A 17,239-nucleotide genomic window follows, 5' to 3' on the forward strand; every position below is an offset into this window, starting at 1 on the left:
GTCACAGAAGGAGCTTTTCTGTTTTTTCAGTTAATGTATTTAAGATAGCAGCTGCTGTGGGTTTTTGTTGTTGTTGTTGTTCCCCCAGACAAGACTTAGCAAGTTCAGGAAATAAAAACTTTGTTTCCTCAGCACAGTAGACAGCAATAGTTTTGGTCCTAACTTTGGTGGTACATATCATGTCTGTCAAGGTCCATTAACAGAAGTGAGATCTGAAGAACTCTTYAGCTAGAGGGTGTTGGTACAATGCTAATGCTTTGACAATGTATGAATCCTAGCTGACAGTTTACAGTTCAACAGATTAGGCTGGGGGGAAGATATGTTATAGCAATATTTTGAGGTAGGACATAAAATTTATTCATTACTGGAAACACAGCCACAACTTAGCCAAAAACTACTTTACTATCTCGTGAGAAGAGTAAAACAGCAAGACTAAATATGGTTGCTGTAGGCATAAGCCTTTCAAATTAAAACAGTGAAAAGAATGGAAGGAAAACAAGATAAGCAAAGAAAATCGTGATTATTGCTTAAAGTAACAGAAGCTTCAGCATGCCTGCCTAACCAACATCATTCAATATGAGGAATGTCTTTCGGTATATTATTACATGATCTTGGATTTATGCATTACAATTAAGACTGTACAATTGTATAGTTCTGAGAGATATGATATCCAAATAAATTGCTGTAATTTGGAAAAAATTATTTGATATTTGCTGCCTTTCGGAGGAAACATTTTYGCTTATGAGGGACTCTCTAATATTACCCAGAATTCATTACAGTATCAGTTAAATAATATTCTTTAAAAAGAGAAATATTTAGTTCCCAAAAATGGAAAATGTGGATGCAAATCAAATCTAAATCTTAACAGAGGTCTTTCTTACATGTATTGGTTAAGCCTGCATCAGTAGCCGTAAGTGAATGTAGTTTCTGGTCTGTAAGTTGTGAGAGTCAGGCTGTAGGTGCTGAGTATCCCACACGGAAATCAACAGCCCAACTTTTCTCTGTGGCCTGCTTGCGTAACGATAGCTCTTTGCTAGAGGAGCTCTGCTTCCCGTAGCTGTCAGATCAACCACAAGCTGTGGAATAAACCACAGAAAAACAAAGAACCGCGTGTGAATCTGTGAGCTTTTGACATGAGAACCAGCATTATTGCTGCTTTCTCAGGGCATCCTGTAGTCAGAGGTCCTGCAGGTAAGAAAAGCATCACRCTGCACAGGAAATGCTGCTCTGTGAACGATCTCAGCTAGTTGTATTTTATATGGGAAATAAGAGGTAGTGTGCTGGAGTGGCTAATCTTGTGGTTTGTATATCTCTGTATTTATTTGGAATGCATTTATATACCCACACTGGTGGTTAAATTGTGATATGATAGTGTCTGTAAAATGATCTTGGCAGCTGTGCCCAATGTGTTCATAGAACATTTGGAAAGCTGAAATGCTACCAACCTGGAAAAAAAGGAGCCTAAACAGTAATACAACATGGTATCTATTTTTTAAATAATATTTTGTGTTAAAGATCTTGCTGATTTTAGTGGCCYGTAGGCAAGATTGTACCATATCATAAACTTCCACCTGGACACAAAAAGAAAACTAATCAAACTTTACAAAAGGCCTGCAATATTAGTACAGTATAGGTTGGATAATTAAGTTGCAGGGGGGCTCCGTGACTTGCACAGATTGAGCCAAGGAAATCTAAAGCAAAGCCAAAAGAGAAACATGAGCTGCAGAACTCATTAACTCATTAACATGCACGTGGCGACTGTGACTAATGTCTTGGTGAGTAGCTATACACTTTAAGATAATACATAAACAAAAAGCCYATACAAATTTCATCATTCCAAGAAAAATATCAACCGCGACTGGAATAAGAGTCTGCTTAGAAAAGTCCTGCGTATTTCAGCACTTTCTGTCATGATGTGTGTGTGCTCCCAGCTAYTCAAGACGAGGTGTTAGAGCCACTATTGTCAGCTGAACAGTTGCAATTCACAAGGGCTCAGAAAAGTGAGGGATCGCTCTGCTGTCCCGTGAGGCTGGTGGAGGCTGCASAGCAAGAGGCAAATGTGTTGAACACCCCCTGTTCAGCCTGAGGCCAGCAAACCACACAGACACAGGAATGGCTCCTTGGCTTAAYTCGTTAACAGTATGACAGACAGCGTGGTCTGTCCCAGGAATGAGAGAGAAGTGTTTGTATCTGTGGCTTTCTGTGTTTGGATGTTTGGATACACATCAATAACCCAAACTTGAGGATCTGCACTCTKTGCACAGTATGGTCAGCAGGATTTTCGCACTGCTTTCATGTTGCCCKGTAGTGACATAGTGTGAATTTATGAATATGAAATATGAATGTGTGTGGTCTTTGTCCTTCAATGCATTAATGCACTGTGAAATGAATGGAGTGGATAATAACGTGGAGCAGTGCACAATGAAGTTGTGTACATCCATGGTACAATCTGTTCTGTAGAACATTGTGCAGAATCAAACTTATATTCAAACTGGAAGCATTTGACTAACGAGTCAGCCAGGAAGCTGACTCTGAACTATGTAGTATGAGCTATAAGTAACCTTGAAGGAATAAGAAAAAGTCTCTTCTGAAGAGAAATCAGAATGATCAAGCTTTGAAAGGAGAGGAAAATCAGAAACAACCATGAAACTGTATGAAGAATGTAGAAGAGGAACTTCTGTTATCTGTCTTGAAAAGGAAGAACAGAGGACAGCCAATAAATGAAGCTTAAAAATTTAAATAGTATCAGGATCTTACTCCCAGATAGTTGAGATCAAGCATTCATCAAGATTTGAACTAGAGATATAAACTTGGTTGAATATTCATATCTGTAGCAGTTGATAAAACATGGATTTCATATAGACTCGCATACTCTTTGTAACCCTTAAGAAGAAGGGAGGCTTTCATAGAGGATTATTTTTCACACATCTCCCAGCTGCAGAGTTTCCTGTGCTCGTCTCTCAAACACTTGATGCCATCTGTTTCTGTAGACGTCATGCTACCCTAGAAGAACAGGCCAAATTCAAAACAGACTTGCTGTATTCCTAGTTATATTCAGTATTTCTTTYTGTATGGAAAAACTCACTATTTTTTTTAAATGCAAAGTTTCAACCAAAAAACATCATATTTATGAAGCAGAGCAACAATATTAAGTGGAGTCAATCCTACCTGCTTTATACCAACTCTTTAGATTTTATTAGTAGAGCTCTCCCCAATTTGTTAATCTATGAAGTTTTGTTTAAACAATCCTTATACACAAAATAGATTCAGATAGATTCTCCAATATCCAAGTAATCTAGTAAACCCTCTTATTCTTAATAGAAAAATGCAAATTTCACGGGGRCCAAAAATTTATACTTTATTTTTTTCACTGACACCAATCAATAAAGGTTGGGCTGTCTCAGTTCAGCTTTGCTGAAGGTGTTCGTAATCCACTTCTAGGCGAATGTATAAAGCCAAAAAAGAAAAGTTCATGAAAATGTTCTATACCTTTTCTACCTCCAAGAAAAATAAACAGAACAAAACACAATAATAGTATTATGCGCACTTAAATGCACTTCCTTACAAGCTCCAGTGGGTCTGTAGATCTAAAGAAAGGGAAAATGCCCTGTGGAGAGGAGGTCGGGAAAGCCTTGAGATGGTTGACAGCCCAACAATGTGACTAATGTGTAGCCAGCTGTGTGTTCTCCATATGGTTACAGCAGGCCTAATCAAGAGGGAAGACTGTTAACAGTTTGAGCTTTGTTTCTGATCGATCTGAAAATAATTGCAATCTTTATATGCATTGTTCTAATTATTATTTTCCTCTAATTTTCAACTCTCCCAAGTTACAGTAAGTAGAACTGTTATTAAGATAATTGACTTGCAGCAAGGGAGAAATTATCTCCTTTAGTACTAAAAATGAGAGAATTTATATGAGTATCAGCAGAACCTGCCGTATCTCAACATGGTTCCTGGAACAAGATGAGCAGTCAGACTTTGGAACTGCAGAGAAAAATACAAAACCAAAGGCATTCAGGCTCAATTTTTCCATTTCTGTCTGTCATATTTAGTGATGAGATGTCTCTCTGGTGATGAAAGACCTCAAAGATAACAAAGGTGTTGAAAAGAATACTGATGTGCTGGGTTCCTTGCAGCCATGCTGCAGTAGCTCCTGAGGGAGCACAGCCTGAGGTCTCAGGAAAACTGCTCCGTTTGACAGGCTTCACCCACTCCAGGGTGAGTGAGAAAGGCAAATTACATCCCTTCTCCTTCCCTTCATACCCATTTTAGGAATTCGTGTGAACCACAGCAGTAGTTGGGKAATCTTCTTGAAGTGGGGGGAAGAACAAAACAGTTTTGCCTGGCCTTTTGGGTGACTGCAGAAGGCAAGTATTCCTTGCATTTCTAGCTGTTCTTCAAAGCCTCCCTATAAAAAAGCAGATGGAGTCCAGTATTCTGTGGATGCAATAGACAAAATCTAGAAAAAAATAAAAAGCAGGCAGCAAAGAAAGGCTGAGGAACAGCCTGAATTAGCTGCGTAGAGATGGTTCCTTAGAACACAAGTACAATAAGTACAGTTACARGTAGTAAGAAAACTTTGCCACCCTTTTTTTTAAGGGCTTTTCAGCTGAGRATTTGTCTTGGACAAGCCTGTAAATAAGTTTTAAATTCACCATTACTGACTAGGAAATGGAGTCACAAGAGTGGTAGGCAGTTTGTGAAGAGTCCCAAGAAAAGTGTGTGCAAAGGCTGAAGATCAACTCTAGTTTCCTGATTGTCAGGTTAATAATTCCACACCACACCAAATATGTAATTTTGTTTGTTTTTTAAAAAAATTTTCCTTGTCTCGAGTATATCTGTAGTGGAGAGAGTGCTACATAAATCAAATGTAGCTAGTTGCCTTGCTGTCTTTACAAGTGGACAAGTCCATGGCAGCTATGAAACTAGCAGTGCAGCCTAACAAAACTGAAAGGTGAGGTGCAGGTTGGAACCTGTGTGTTGTGAAGCTGAGCATCAGACCCTAGCAGCACACAAGTCTAAAAGGAGTATCTCTCAACCTGTTAAAAACATACAGACAAGCCAAGGCTGCAGCCCAGTCCATTATTCTGCCGCTTTGTCAGTCTAACAGAGCAAAAGCAGCTGCTATGGAATCTCTGAATACTTGAAACAAAACTCTTCTGAATRATATGGAGATCAGAATTGCAAACAGTGTACAGACTGCCCAGCTAATGGGAATAGAGGTGGTCTGAGAGTGAGACATACTCTTGTGATCTGTAAACATTTGTTCACTAGCTAAAATAGCAGCAATATAGTAAATTTATAATGCCTCTGCTCCTAATGGCTACTGGAAATCACCTAATTAGTTGTCGGTCACAGTCTTACGTTGTAGTGCTATGCTCAGCTCCTTTGTGCTGGAAGGCCTCAGTGCTGCCTTGCAATTGCACGGATTTGATGGTGACACTCTGTCCATGATAAAGTAGCATCATTATTGGTTTAATAATACAAAAAAGTGTGCTAATTTGAGTGGATTTGTATGTATTAGTATACAGTAGTGAAATGAACTGTGCCTAGTCCATAAGAAATTGAGTTTATTTGTATATAATTATTTTTATTATACTTAAAGAATTTATTACCAACTTTTTCATTATTAGCTACTGTAGTCCTGGCTTCAAAATGCCATAATAGCAATAGATCTGTTTTACAAGGTCAGCATCTCCTTGATCGGAGATACATCTCCTTGAGAGCAAGTCTCAGCTCTCCTTGACCTTCTTGATGCTTTCCAAAGAGGCTCCAGAAGAACCCTGAAAAAGTAGTCCTCTCTCTGCTGGCTGACCTCKTGTGTTAATAGCTTACAGTTAGACCCTGACAGTGTTTATTGTTACTTTTTCCCAATTATTATTACTACTTTATCAACTAAAACAAAATCAAAAAGTGATCAGTGTTTATTAAAGTGCTGGCCCTGACACAATAGTATCAGTCACTAGAAGCTGAGTAATTTGCTGCATTTTTTAATGTAAATTGTTTGTCAAGTATGTTTTGTTTTCTCTGTTTTTGACACATAAGTTAGATCGTGCCCGTTCATCTTTTCCTGATTTCATGTGTGATTTAATAGCAGCAACTCAATTTCAGTTTTTATTGTAATTTATTGACCTAAAAGCTATTGCTTCTAATAGGGAAGTGTTTGTGAAGCAGGGAAATACACAGCACAGCATTCAAAGATAAAAGCTGTTTCTTTGGAATGCTTGCCCTTGTTCCCCTATATCCCTGCAGTGCTAGTCAGAATCCCAAATATAATCCAGGACTGGGAAAGAAAGCAGAACAGAAATAGCCCTCTGCCCATTCATTTGGGGGAAGAAGGGCTAGAGAGAGGCAGCGAAGCAGCTGAAAGGAGCTGATTGCAGAGCTGCCGAGAAGGCTGTGTGCGAAAGCAGAGCACAGGGAAGCACCGTTGCCGCTCTGATCTGAAGAAGGGTGGGAGCGAGGAAGGTGCTGCTGCCCAGAGCCAGACTTAGGCCCAAGCCATCATTTTAAAAATTGTCTGCATTCCGTTTCAGCCTCCTCATGAAAGATGCCAAATTCTGTGAAGAGGGTGCACTGAAGTGCAACCAAGATGATATTTGGTATGGAGGAAAGCTAAAAAGGGTAATTCTTCTTGGACTGAGATACAGGAAATGCAAAGATGCGCTCAAAGAAAAGCTTGAAATAATTTTTTGAGAGAGAGCTTTAAAGAAGTCAWATAGGTTCTTTTTAATCAAAAGTCACAGGGTGAAATGTTTGCTAAATATAAAMCTGCTCACAGCTGCTTTCTTTCAGAGAGAGGGATAAAAAATATATATGAAGCTCTATTTATATCACATGGCATGGACCAGAGGTGGAAGATTATTGAACAAATAGTGTAATTGACTAGATTTAGTCTTCGGAGATGCCCGCAAAGAACTCATTTTTTATCTCTGGATGTGTGGTTTTAAGAGAACAAATATTTAAGAGTAAAGCATGATAATTATTAGCTGGCATTGAGGAAAATAATCATTTCAATTACCTCTAACTTATTTACATAAAATGTGGAATGAGAGAACAAAAATCAAAAATCGTAAATTGGCTTTTAGTAATAGTTTCATTTTGGTGTGAAACTGCACACCTGTGGGTGGAAATGTAAAGATAAGAGGTGTTTCCACCGTTATTTGCGTTTCTCTACAAACTGATAGATACGCTTCTCTGCAGATCAATGGGAAAGGAGAGAAGTAGCTGCCACCAACCCCCGCCATCAACGTGGCAGATGCACCTCAGTGTCTCCTTGTAGGCAGGGAGATGGGTGCTCAGCTTATATGTCTCTCCATGGGCACAAAGCTGTCCTCACAACTTCTCTGCAGGCAGCTGCCAGGCACGTTGGCACCGCAGGCTCTAAGATGCTTGAGTAGGAGTCCCTGGTGCAGGCCATCACCATGGCCATATATAGCATCATATTCCAGTTATTGCTCAAGTCTGCTATAAAGACCTTTTGCAGCTAAAAATGAGGGGCAGGAGTTCCCAGGCTACCCTAGCCTGTGTAGGGGTCTGTATTGACCCACTGAAGCCAAAGTGTAGAGGAAAGTTATTTGTCATGTTATCTGTTTGGTGCCAGGCATCAGACCTGCTTACTTATGCCCTGGGTCAGCAATGATTCTTTGTCTATGCAGCACAAGATTATATTTTGTTTTGCTAATTTTACATACATTTACTAGGAGTTTGTTCATACAGAGTCAGCATGAGAGGAAAATTTATTGTTCAAATATTCCTGAAAGGTAGTCTCAACTCATCTGTAATATTTTTGATGTTTTATAGAGTAGTAGTGGAGACAAACATATACAATTACATATAAGGTTGTGTATTTGATAAAACTAAATATGACTTCTTTACAAGATTGTCAATTGTGTTTTCAACTAGTGTTTGATTATCATTTAGCAAAACAGAAATCTCGATTCTCAGCCCTTCATCGGTCCCCAAATTACCGTCTTTAAGGTCTGTGCATTCCATCCTTAAGGTCTGTGTATTCCATCTGCTCATAGTACCTATTCTGCAATTTGTTTCATTGATTGCATTGAGCTTCCTTGAGAAGGAGGATTTAATTCAATGAAGAGCATGGGTAGTTAAATCTACACCAATGTGATCAAAGTCTTGCAGCTCTAACACAAATTAGATTTGTCTTATCTGTGGTTATTCTGCCATCTAGTGACACCAAGAATCAATATATGCTTGTATATTTTGTTCTTTGAAGATTAGCATCTTCATGACACATTTGTCTAACTACGGGAACGACCGCCTGGGATTATACACCTTTGTGAACCTGGCCAACTTTGTTCATACCTGGACAAACCTGAAACTGCAAACTCTTCCCCCGATTCAGCTGGCTCACAAGTACTTTGAACTATTCCCTGAGCAAAAAGACCCTCTCTGGCAGGTATGCAAGGGTGCTGATGCAGAGATCAAGGGAAAAGTTAGTTTTGCTGGKTTTTTTTGTTTTGTTTTTTTTCTTGTTAAAGTATTTTCTTCAGTTTCTTGTAAAGAAAAAAATGGTCATATTTACTAGCTGGTTCCGTAAAACAGTTTATTGAAGCTTCAAGAAAAGCATTTCTTTTCTCTGTCACTTCAATCACGATAAAGATAGAGATAAGTTAATAGGTATTAATAGGCATATTTAAAATAGTCTTTCATTTATTTTATTTGTGGCTTTACTTGTTATGAATGGGGAAAGATGTGTCATGTTATTTGTTTTGTCTTCTCCTTATGGAACTGACAGGAATGAAGAATTTTTAGCGATGGCTGTGTATAATTTAGCAACTTATCATTAATGAAATTACTTTTTTTTCCCCAAAGAGTATGAGGGCATCCAACAAAGGAAAAAGGGGACTAAGATCAAATACTAAAACTGACTAGCCAACTATAAGTAGATGAACACAGGCCCTAAAGAGAAGCCTGTGCAGGAGCTATTGAACATTGCAATGTTATCACTTTTACATGCTTCCAGTGACAGTTCAGTCATTTCAGTGGAATTCAGTTTAAATACTATCAATTTAGTGTGAACAGTGGCCCAAATATCCAAGGAAAGCTTAGTGCATTTATCTGATAGGTTAATTACCTTTCACTAGCATCATTCCCTTTTAAGCTTTATTAAATCAAAGTAAAAACATATTTAAACATAATCATTCAAATGTTTTGGATATTGATTTGCCACTCTCTGAATATCAGATTGAAAATTTGAACTAAAGTACACAACTTGAAATTCACGTCATTGCTGCATAAAACATTGAACCAGGTCAGGCAAATGTCAAGAATTTTGCATAACATATTAGGAAGAATGAATTTTTCAAAAATGAGAATTAACCTGAATGACCTGAAYACTTTAAATTTATAAGTAACATTCACCAGCGTACACCGAAAGCTGTGTCTTTTGTCTGTAAGTCACAAAAAAACACTGTTTTTTTTCTTGGCCTAGCAGGTTGGTAGTTCTCTTCATCTCAGCTAAGTACTGCCAAAAAACACTATTTTTTGCTGCTATTTATAAAACCAATATTTAAATCAGTACAGATCTAAGGCAGCAAAAGAAAAATCTTCTAAATCATGAATCTTTTTGGATTCAGTGTRATTTATTGATTTGGACTGGGAGCTCAGAATACATATATGTAAATGAAAATTAGAGATACAGTGTCCTTAATTAGTAATTCATTTGCTGTTTCATTAATAAAAAAAGAGCATATACATTGTAAAAACTGTTGCAGCAGCAGTATAAAAGAAAGAACTACAGTTGGAGAAGTCATTAGCAAATTAAGTGTTTCTTATTTCTGTGTAATTGGTCAAATGTCAGATTTTGAATATCTTAAGTATTTTCGATCAAATTTGTCTTGGGCATAATGTTAGTGAACATAATGATATTTCAACAGAAATKATCTTGACCCTGTGTCTTTTGAGGAGTTAGGCTATATATGTAGAAGCAGATCAAAATGAAAACCACGTTTCTACAACATACTTATTTGGAAGTGTTCTCATAAAAATCTACGTAAAGTTTGTCATCTTGTAACACTGCAAATACCTCTATGAATTACTGAAAGCATATTTTAATAAATAACATGGTTTTCCACTGTTAGGGAAAATAGTACTTTCTAGCAAGAATGTGTTCATGGAAAAATGAGCAAAGAGAATATAAYCAGAACTTTAGAACGATAATAGATATCATTGCCAATAAAAATGTTAGTTGTTGCTTTTTTTTCCCTTTCCAGAATCCCTGTGATGACAAACGTCACAGAGATATTTGGTCTAAAGAAAAAACCTGTGATCGATTACCGAAATTCTTGGTTGTAGGACCCCAGAAAACTGGTGAGAGTTTATTGTATTTCAGCAAGATAGGATATATGTAAGTACAGGTGATTATAGCAGACAATTAGCCTTTACTCAGAATACTCTGTAGAGATCCTTATCATCTGGCAGCACTTTTTATTTTCATACATCATCCAGATTTAATTTAATGTAAGTTAAATCAACAGACCTTACACATTTTGAAAATGTATTTTTCTGGAGTGTGCCGCTTTTAATTTGCCTTAGCTCAGAATGAGCAACACATTGAAGAAGAGATCAGCCTGGTTGACAAGATGTTGTCAGAGCTGAGAAAGGAGTTGTCAAGTTATTTTTCAAGTCATGTATAGTTTCGTAACTTTATGTTTTTTTCTGTCCAGCAAATAAACCATCTTGTTTACGTATTTCATAGCATTTAGTTTGAGTCAACAAGTTCCTAATGGACAGTTTGAATTGCAAGATTGCAGGGGTTTACAGAGAAATTCATAATTTATTTCCTTCACCATCATCAAGTGATGCACATATCCACTTCGTGGCATCTCTACCAATAACGTATAGTTACTGAGGGCAAGATTTTCAATTAGTTTTAGTGACAGCTTTGAAAAAACARTAATTATTCTTCCAATACTTTTGTGTTGGGGAAAAAAAAAAAAAGATTTTCAGCATTGGCACTCCATGTTCCATTAATGGAATGTGCAGTTTGTAAATATCCATATTTATAGTGCTTTAAATGTCTGATCTAAAAGTACAGAATCAGATTTTAGGTGACTTAAAACAGCATACCTTCATTGAAGTGAAAAGTTTGGTCCATCTGAAGATATGAGCTAAAAAGTGTGTGTATGGGTAATTTTTTTTTTAATCTTGGGCTTTTATCCTGTTGCAGGTACCACAGCTTTGTATTTGTTCCTGATCATGCATCCTTCCATCATTAGTAACTCCCCTAGCCCAAAAACCTTTGAGGAGGTACAGTTCTTTAATAGAAATAACTACCACAGGGGGATTGATTGGTAAGATGGGTTATTAGTATAAATATAAGTTTATATACTGTGCACAATACAAAAATGACAGTACTGTTGGTAATGTTAACTGTTTGTGTAGAGGTAGTGAGATAAAAAGTAACCTCGTAAAATGATAAATTGGTGCAAGAGAATAACGGTCTCACTACAGCATATCACAAATGCGCTAGCTTGTCTAAGACTTTCTTGTAAATATTCATATATTAATATATTCCAAAGTGAAAATAAGAGAATAACAAAATACTTATTTCTTAATTCTCTTAAGAATTTTTACCTTTAAAGGTAAAAAACATTCCAAACATTCTTCTAAATATTTCTTCTAAACATTTCTCTAATGTTCTTGTGTTTTGTTACACACGCCTTTGAAGTTAGAACAGTAATTGTTATTTCTGAGCCCTGGAAAAAAAATTCAGTCCTTAAACATGATCTTCAGAAGAGCCTGCTTTAAATAGCATTTATCTTATCAGTGCAAAGTTTAATTGCACTTAAGCAAAAAGACCAACATTTGTCATTTCCCCTTTTCCCCACCAATAATGAACGGTGGTCTGAAGCCTATGGGTAAAGAAGTTTGCATGTGACATAGGGGATTATTGGGAATTAAGGGAACTTCATGATGGATAAGGAAAGTTCACAGTGAAAAAGAAAAGGCATACAACACATTTCCACAAAAATGTCATTCATAGAAGAATAAAAAGATACTGTCATTTATTGATTTTTACCTGATGAAGCTGTGGGGTTTTGTTTGTTTGTTTCTTGCATCTTCCACATATTAACAAATTCTTTTCTGGTTTTAGTAAGAGTGATTCTCATCCTAAATATTTCTTGTTATGTTATTGCACTGTAATCCACATCAGCAAAGGACCCTGCTGGCAAAACTCATTTTTTAGGGATGACTGTGACAAGAATTTGTTCTGACTGAAAAGTGAGAACTCACTAATTTTAAGACATGTGAATATTGTAACATTTTATTTCACTTACCAAAAATAGCATCAATATCTACTTATATGTAGTCAAAGCTGACAGCAAGTAAAATATAATCAAAAATATAATGTAAACATCTGTGTGATTTTATTTGAATTAGGCTATCTCTTATTCCAAATGATTATTTTAGAACACAATATATTTAGAATATTAACTGACCTCTCTGATTTTTGAGTGGGTCTGATAATGATGTTGCTTTGGTAGGTATATGGATTTCTTTCCCACTCCTTCCAATGTCACCACCGACTTCCTCTTCGAGAAAAGCGCCAACTATTTCCATTCAGAGGAAGCTCCTAAACGAGCTGCTTCCCTCATCCCCAAGGCCAAGATCATCACCATCCTCATTGATCCATCGGATCGGGCGTACTCCTGGTATCAGGTAGGCACTTGGAAGAACATGGGCAGGCACAAATCAAATAAAGATATGCCAAGTTTTCACCTTGAATCCTATCTGTGCATCCTCTCAGTATACACGTATACAAAGGATTTCAACAATATAAACTTTTACTGGTCTGTCAGTGTGCCATATATGATCTTCCATGGGATGATCGGTCTAATTATGGAAATCTTTTGGAAATTCCATGGTTTGCCRGTGTAATTATGTAAATCTTTTAAAGGTTAAAATAGCTGCAAATAGATTTTCAAAACTGCCTGTAATGTAAGTATGTGAAAATGCTTAACRTAATTATGTATGTAATCAGCACTTTAAAAAAAATAGTTTATAGACTCAGTTGCCCAGTTCAGACTCAAAATAGAAGCTTAATATATACTCCAATACCTGTTCTTTTGCAAACACCAAGTTAAAAAATAAATGGAAGCAAAAATATTAAAAGATGAAAGATAAAACTTCTGCCTGAAATGCACTGTGAGCACTGAGTACTTGGAAAACACTRCTGCAATATTTTAGTTTAATGTTCCATTAGTACTTCAGTGCTGTAATTCATTTTTGTTATAATATTGGAAAAGCTATGTYAATGCAAAAAAATATTTTTGTATATTATAAAAATAAGTAGGTTCCCCAGATTTGATTTGTAAAATTTTACAAAGTAATAGTAAATATTTAGTAGAGATGACAAGAATATGGCTAATATTAAAAGGGATAATTGAAGGTAAGGTTAGATTAATATATGGATGGATCCCCATGAATTCCAAAGAATCAGGGAAGATTATCTACTGACATTTTAAAGGCTAGTTTTGTACCAGGTACTTTGATGTATATCTAGAGCATATGGGAAATCTGAAGGAAAGGTAGCAAGATTTTTTTAGGATGGACTTCTGCTTCTCCAATCCTAATCYTAATTAATTGCTTTCATTTAGGTTAAGACTTTTTTTTTTCTTTTGATCTACTAATTTCAATGGGAATTTGGCAATGATAAAAGCAGGATAAAACTACAAACAAAGTAAAGTTCTTAGATTTCCTGTGACATGTTTTTCATTGTTGTTTTGATGAGAATTAATCTAGAAAACAGTAAAACTGCTAGAAATGGAACTCCTTAGTATTTGTATTTGTTATCCCAGAGTGATTCATACAAAAGCCAGTCAGCTTGTTGAAAATAAACATCTATGCATCTAAAGTAACTTATAATGTAAATAGCCGCTCAAGGTAAGGTCAGTAAGGTTTGTTTGGTAAGACTGTCCATGCAATCTTCTGCATTTTCATGACTTTATGGTCCGTGATGAAGTTCCAGCAATACAATTTCTTTTACAGCATCAGCGGTCACATGAAGACCCCGCAGCTCTAAAATTCAGCTTCTATCAGGTGATCACAGCTGGACCTCGAGCCCCTTMCGAGCTTAGAGCTCTGCAGAAGAGATGCCTGGCGCCTGGATGGTATGCTACCCATATTGAAAGATGGCTAACTTACTTCCCACCTTATCAGGTGATTAAGACTGTAACTTCATRTCCTATTCATGTCTATGTAATATTTTGAAAGATTATCTTTGTAAAAATATTACTTAAAACTGATCCTCAGGGATATTCTAGATATCCTATACTATATTTCAAGAAATTGATTACTCATAACCATGTTCTAATTGGTTGTCTCTAGCTTACTAAAGACGCCATGACCCAGCACCTTAACAGCTAGGAGCTTCTGCAAATCAAATCAAACCAATAATCTGCAGATTCAGGAAGCTTCACTGCTGCTTCTTGAACACTCYTGTACCCTTAACTGCCTTTAACACAGAGCTGTTTTCCATGTGCTCATTCTTTCATCGTTTTATTTCTGTCTTTTTTGTTGAAGAAAACAGAAGAGGCATTCAGTGCTTCATGGTCGCTTTAGTATCAGAAGATCTATCAGTGTTTCCAAAGGAAAAAAAAAAAATGATGGAAAGTAACAGAAATCTTCAATAATATTTCCCCTGCACACTTCGGAAAGTTTTGGGGGGAAATTTKTACATGTAACTGCCAAAACCTACACACCCACATATCAGGGCTTCTTGTTCATGCACTGAAGCCATTTCACTGGTGCACTGCTGCTCCAAAGTTGCTGTTTATCACTTACCCTGAATCCTTGACTTTWCCTTTGTTTCTCTGCGTGTCTTTGAGTCTCAAAGGGTATGTGTTTATGGATCCAGAGTTGTACACAGGTGTGTATATAAGCAGCTTGAAAAGTGCATCTTCTCAGTAACCTTCAGCTGGCACATAACACACACGTTATTAGTCTCCTGGCCTATATAGGATCAAACTCAAAAGATGCACAGCCTAAGTAAGCCCTGAACATCCTCTGGTGTAAAAGACTCGACAGGTAATAACACACTAGCTGCATCTCCTTGGTAGATTTGTTACTGGAATGGATTTTTCTGACATTAACAGTATGTCTGGCAGTACTTCCCACCCAACATTTAAAGATTAGTTTAGCTGAGGGAGGTTGGCTGCAATCTGAACCTTCTGCTTATCCAGGACTAGCTTAGCTGAGAGAAGTTGGCTGGAATCTCTGCCTTCTGTTTTCTGAGAATGTGCCAAGGAAGCACTGATGCATCCAGTAGATATTATTTTCCACATAGGCCAGCCTTGGATACTTCATGAGTTATACAATATTGTAATGTCATGACACTCGTGAAATTCTCTACATCATGTTTTTGTTTGCTTTTCCAAAGTTTCTCTCAAGAATTGAACAATGTGCAACATCAAAGCAATTTTTGCCAGATTTTACATCCCATGATGATAGCAAAGAACTAGCCTTGGTAGCCTTATGTTTTCTCTGTAAAAACATTAGGCATTAACTTGCATTGTAAAAACAACAAAGTATGGTAGCTGCATCCAAACTTCCTGGCAAGTTCAAGAAATTACGGAAGCATAAAGAGGTTACATAAGGCAAAGCTAAAATCAGATCAAGGCAAAGCTAAAATCACATCAGCTTAGAAGTATAGCCCTATCTACAAAATGAGAGCTTTAGCTATCAAAAGGAGCACTTAGCCAGCCTGTCTAAAGCCATTTGTAATTTTTATTGCTGTATAAATAGTAGGGTATCTACTTGTGTGACTGAGCTGTGACTTTAATGTCTGTTAGAAAGTCAGCAGGCATACAGTGAGGGATAGAAATAGTGTCAGGGTAGGTAAAAGCAATAGCACACTCTTCTAAAGTGGTACTCTTAATTTGCAAATCTCGGAGTACTTTGCAAATATTTTTGCAGATGTTTGATTCTATATGATGGTCATCAGGATGAATCACTGTAAGTTCAGGAAGGTCATGCAAAATTAATTTGCACCTGTAATTCATTGCTTCAGTGCAATGCTGTAGAAGAAGTGAGGACCTGTCATGGTGAACTCCCTCATGATCTAAAAGATACACTAATGCACCAGCTCTACTAGAAATAAAGCTTATGTTGCAATAACCATTATTAAGAAAAGCATTGCCCAGTTGAGATGTTTTTGACCTCTGTGCTATGAAAGTTTACTTCTCCAGAAGGCAGTCGGTTCATTTTTGGAGTCAGGCGATCATAATGTCTCGTACTGCAAAGACTTATAGGATGAGTCACTGCTTTCTGAATAGCCTGATACTTCCACACATTCACATTTCTAAAACCACATACTATATATGAGCAGTTCCAAAGATTGAATGAGCAAAAGAAAACACATTTTCTCTCTTTTGATTATGCTCTGAAACCTCATAGTTTTCAGAATCTAAWAAGTTTCATCAAAACCTTAAAGCAAGTCATATGGTTTTAGCCTCTCTCCTTGCATAGAAACATAAAAAACAGCTTCAGCACAGCTTGCAGAATGAGACTGTTGAACTATCTGCAAATATATTTTGCACCTCGTCTTCATCATTACAGCACAGTGGAAAAAGCAGAGGTGTTTCCATTACAGAAAATGAATGCTCAACCAGGCCATTTGGGACTTGTTTCTCTTCCAACAGTCACAAAGTCCCAACCATACTGTGCCATCAGAGGGTCATTTAGGCCTGAGCTTGTGTTTGATAAAATCATCCCATAGAGTCTTGTTTCCATTAAGATTCACCTTCAAATAGAGACGGCACTATCTGAAGTAGCCCCGTGTGAATGCTGGGTCAAATGTAGATGGTCAGCCCATGCAGCTGGTCAAACATTTGAAGAAGAAAAAGACATTACCTACTAGAACCTGGCTTTCTTAGAGATTTGTTCCATATTCCATATCCACCTACAGTCCTGCCTTAAAGGCTTTCTAATACCTAGTTTTATTAATATTCTTGTAAAACAATGTACATTTTTGGAAGCAAAGMATTCCACCTAACATTTACCTACTATTTGCTGTCTTTTTGGTCATTTTCAGTGACTGGCTTCTCAGTAAGTCTCTAGCATATGTATGTGTATGTCTGTGTCTATGAGAATTGCATGCTATTTATCCAGATGTTAATACCTTTTATCTTGGATAGGTAAATCTTATTCAATTTCCTTCCAATACTTCAGATCTTTCCAGATCCTTAACTGTTATTTTTCTGTTGTCACAACAGCT

The 17,239-nt window shown here is 37.0% G+C and overlaps 1 protein-coding gene across 1 annotated transcript in view; it reads left to right on the forward strand.

The window, feature by feature from the left end:
- The window catches only part of LOC112943437 (bifunctional heparan sulfate N-deacetylase/N-sulfotransferase 3), a 51,406-nt gene that overhangs the window by 25,291 nt on the left and 8,876 nt on the right, over positions 1-17,239 (forward strand). The window contains exons 6-10 of the mRNA XM_026034589.1: positions 8,237-8,419; positions 10,236-10,332; positions 11,192-11,315; positions 12,510-12,684; positions 14,014-14,184. Of these exons, the coding sequence (XP_025890374.1) occupies positions 8,237-8,419; positions 10,236-10,332; positions 11,192-11,315; positions 12,510-12,684; positions 14,014-14,184 (750 nt within the window). The remainder of the gene's footprint in view (positions 1-8,236; positions 8,420-10,235; positions 10,333-11,191; positions 11,316-12,509; positions 12,685-14,013; positions 14,185-17,239) is intronic.

Source organism: Nothoprocta perdicaria, unplaced genomic scaffold (assembly GCF_003342845.1).
Source record: "Nothoprocta perdicaria isolate Ctin4 unplaced genomic scaffold, notPer1 scaffold_149, whole genome shotgun sequence".
Taxonomy (NCBI): domain Eukaryota; kingdom Metazoa; phylum Chordata; class Aves; order Tinamiformes; family Tinamidae; genus Nothoprocta; species Nothoprocta perdicaria.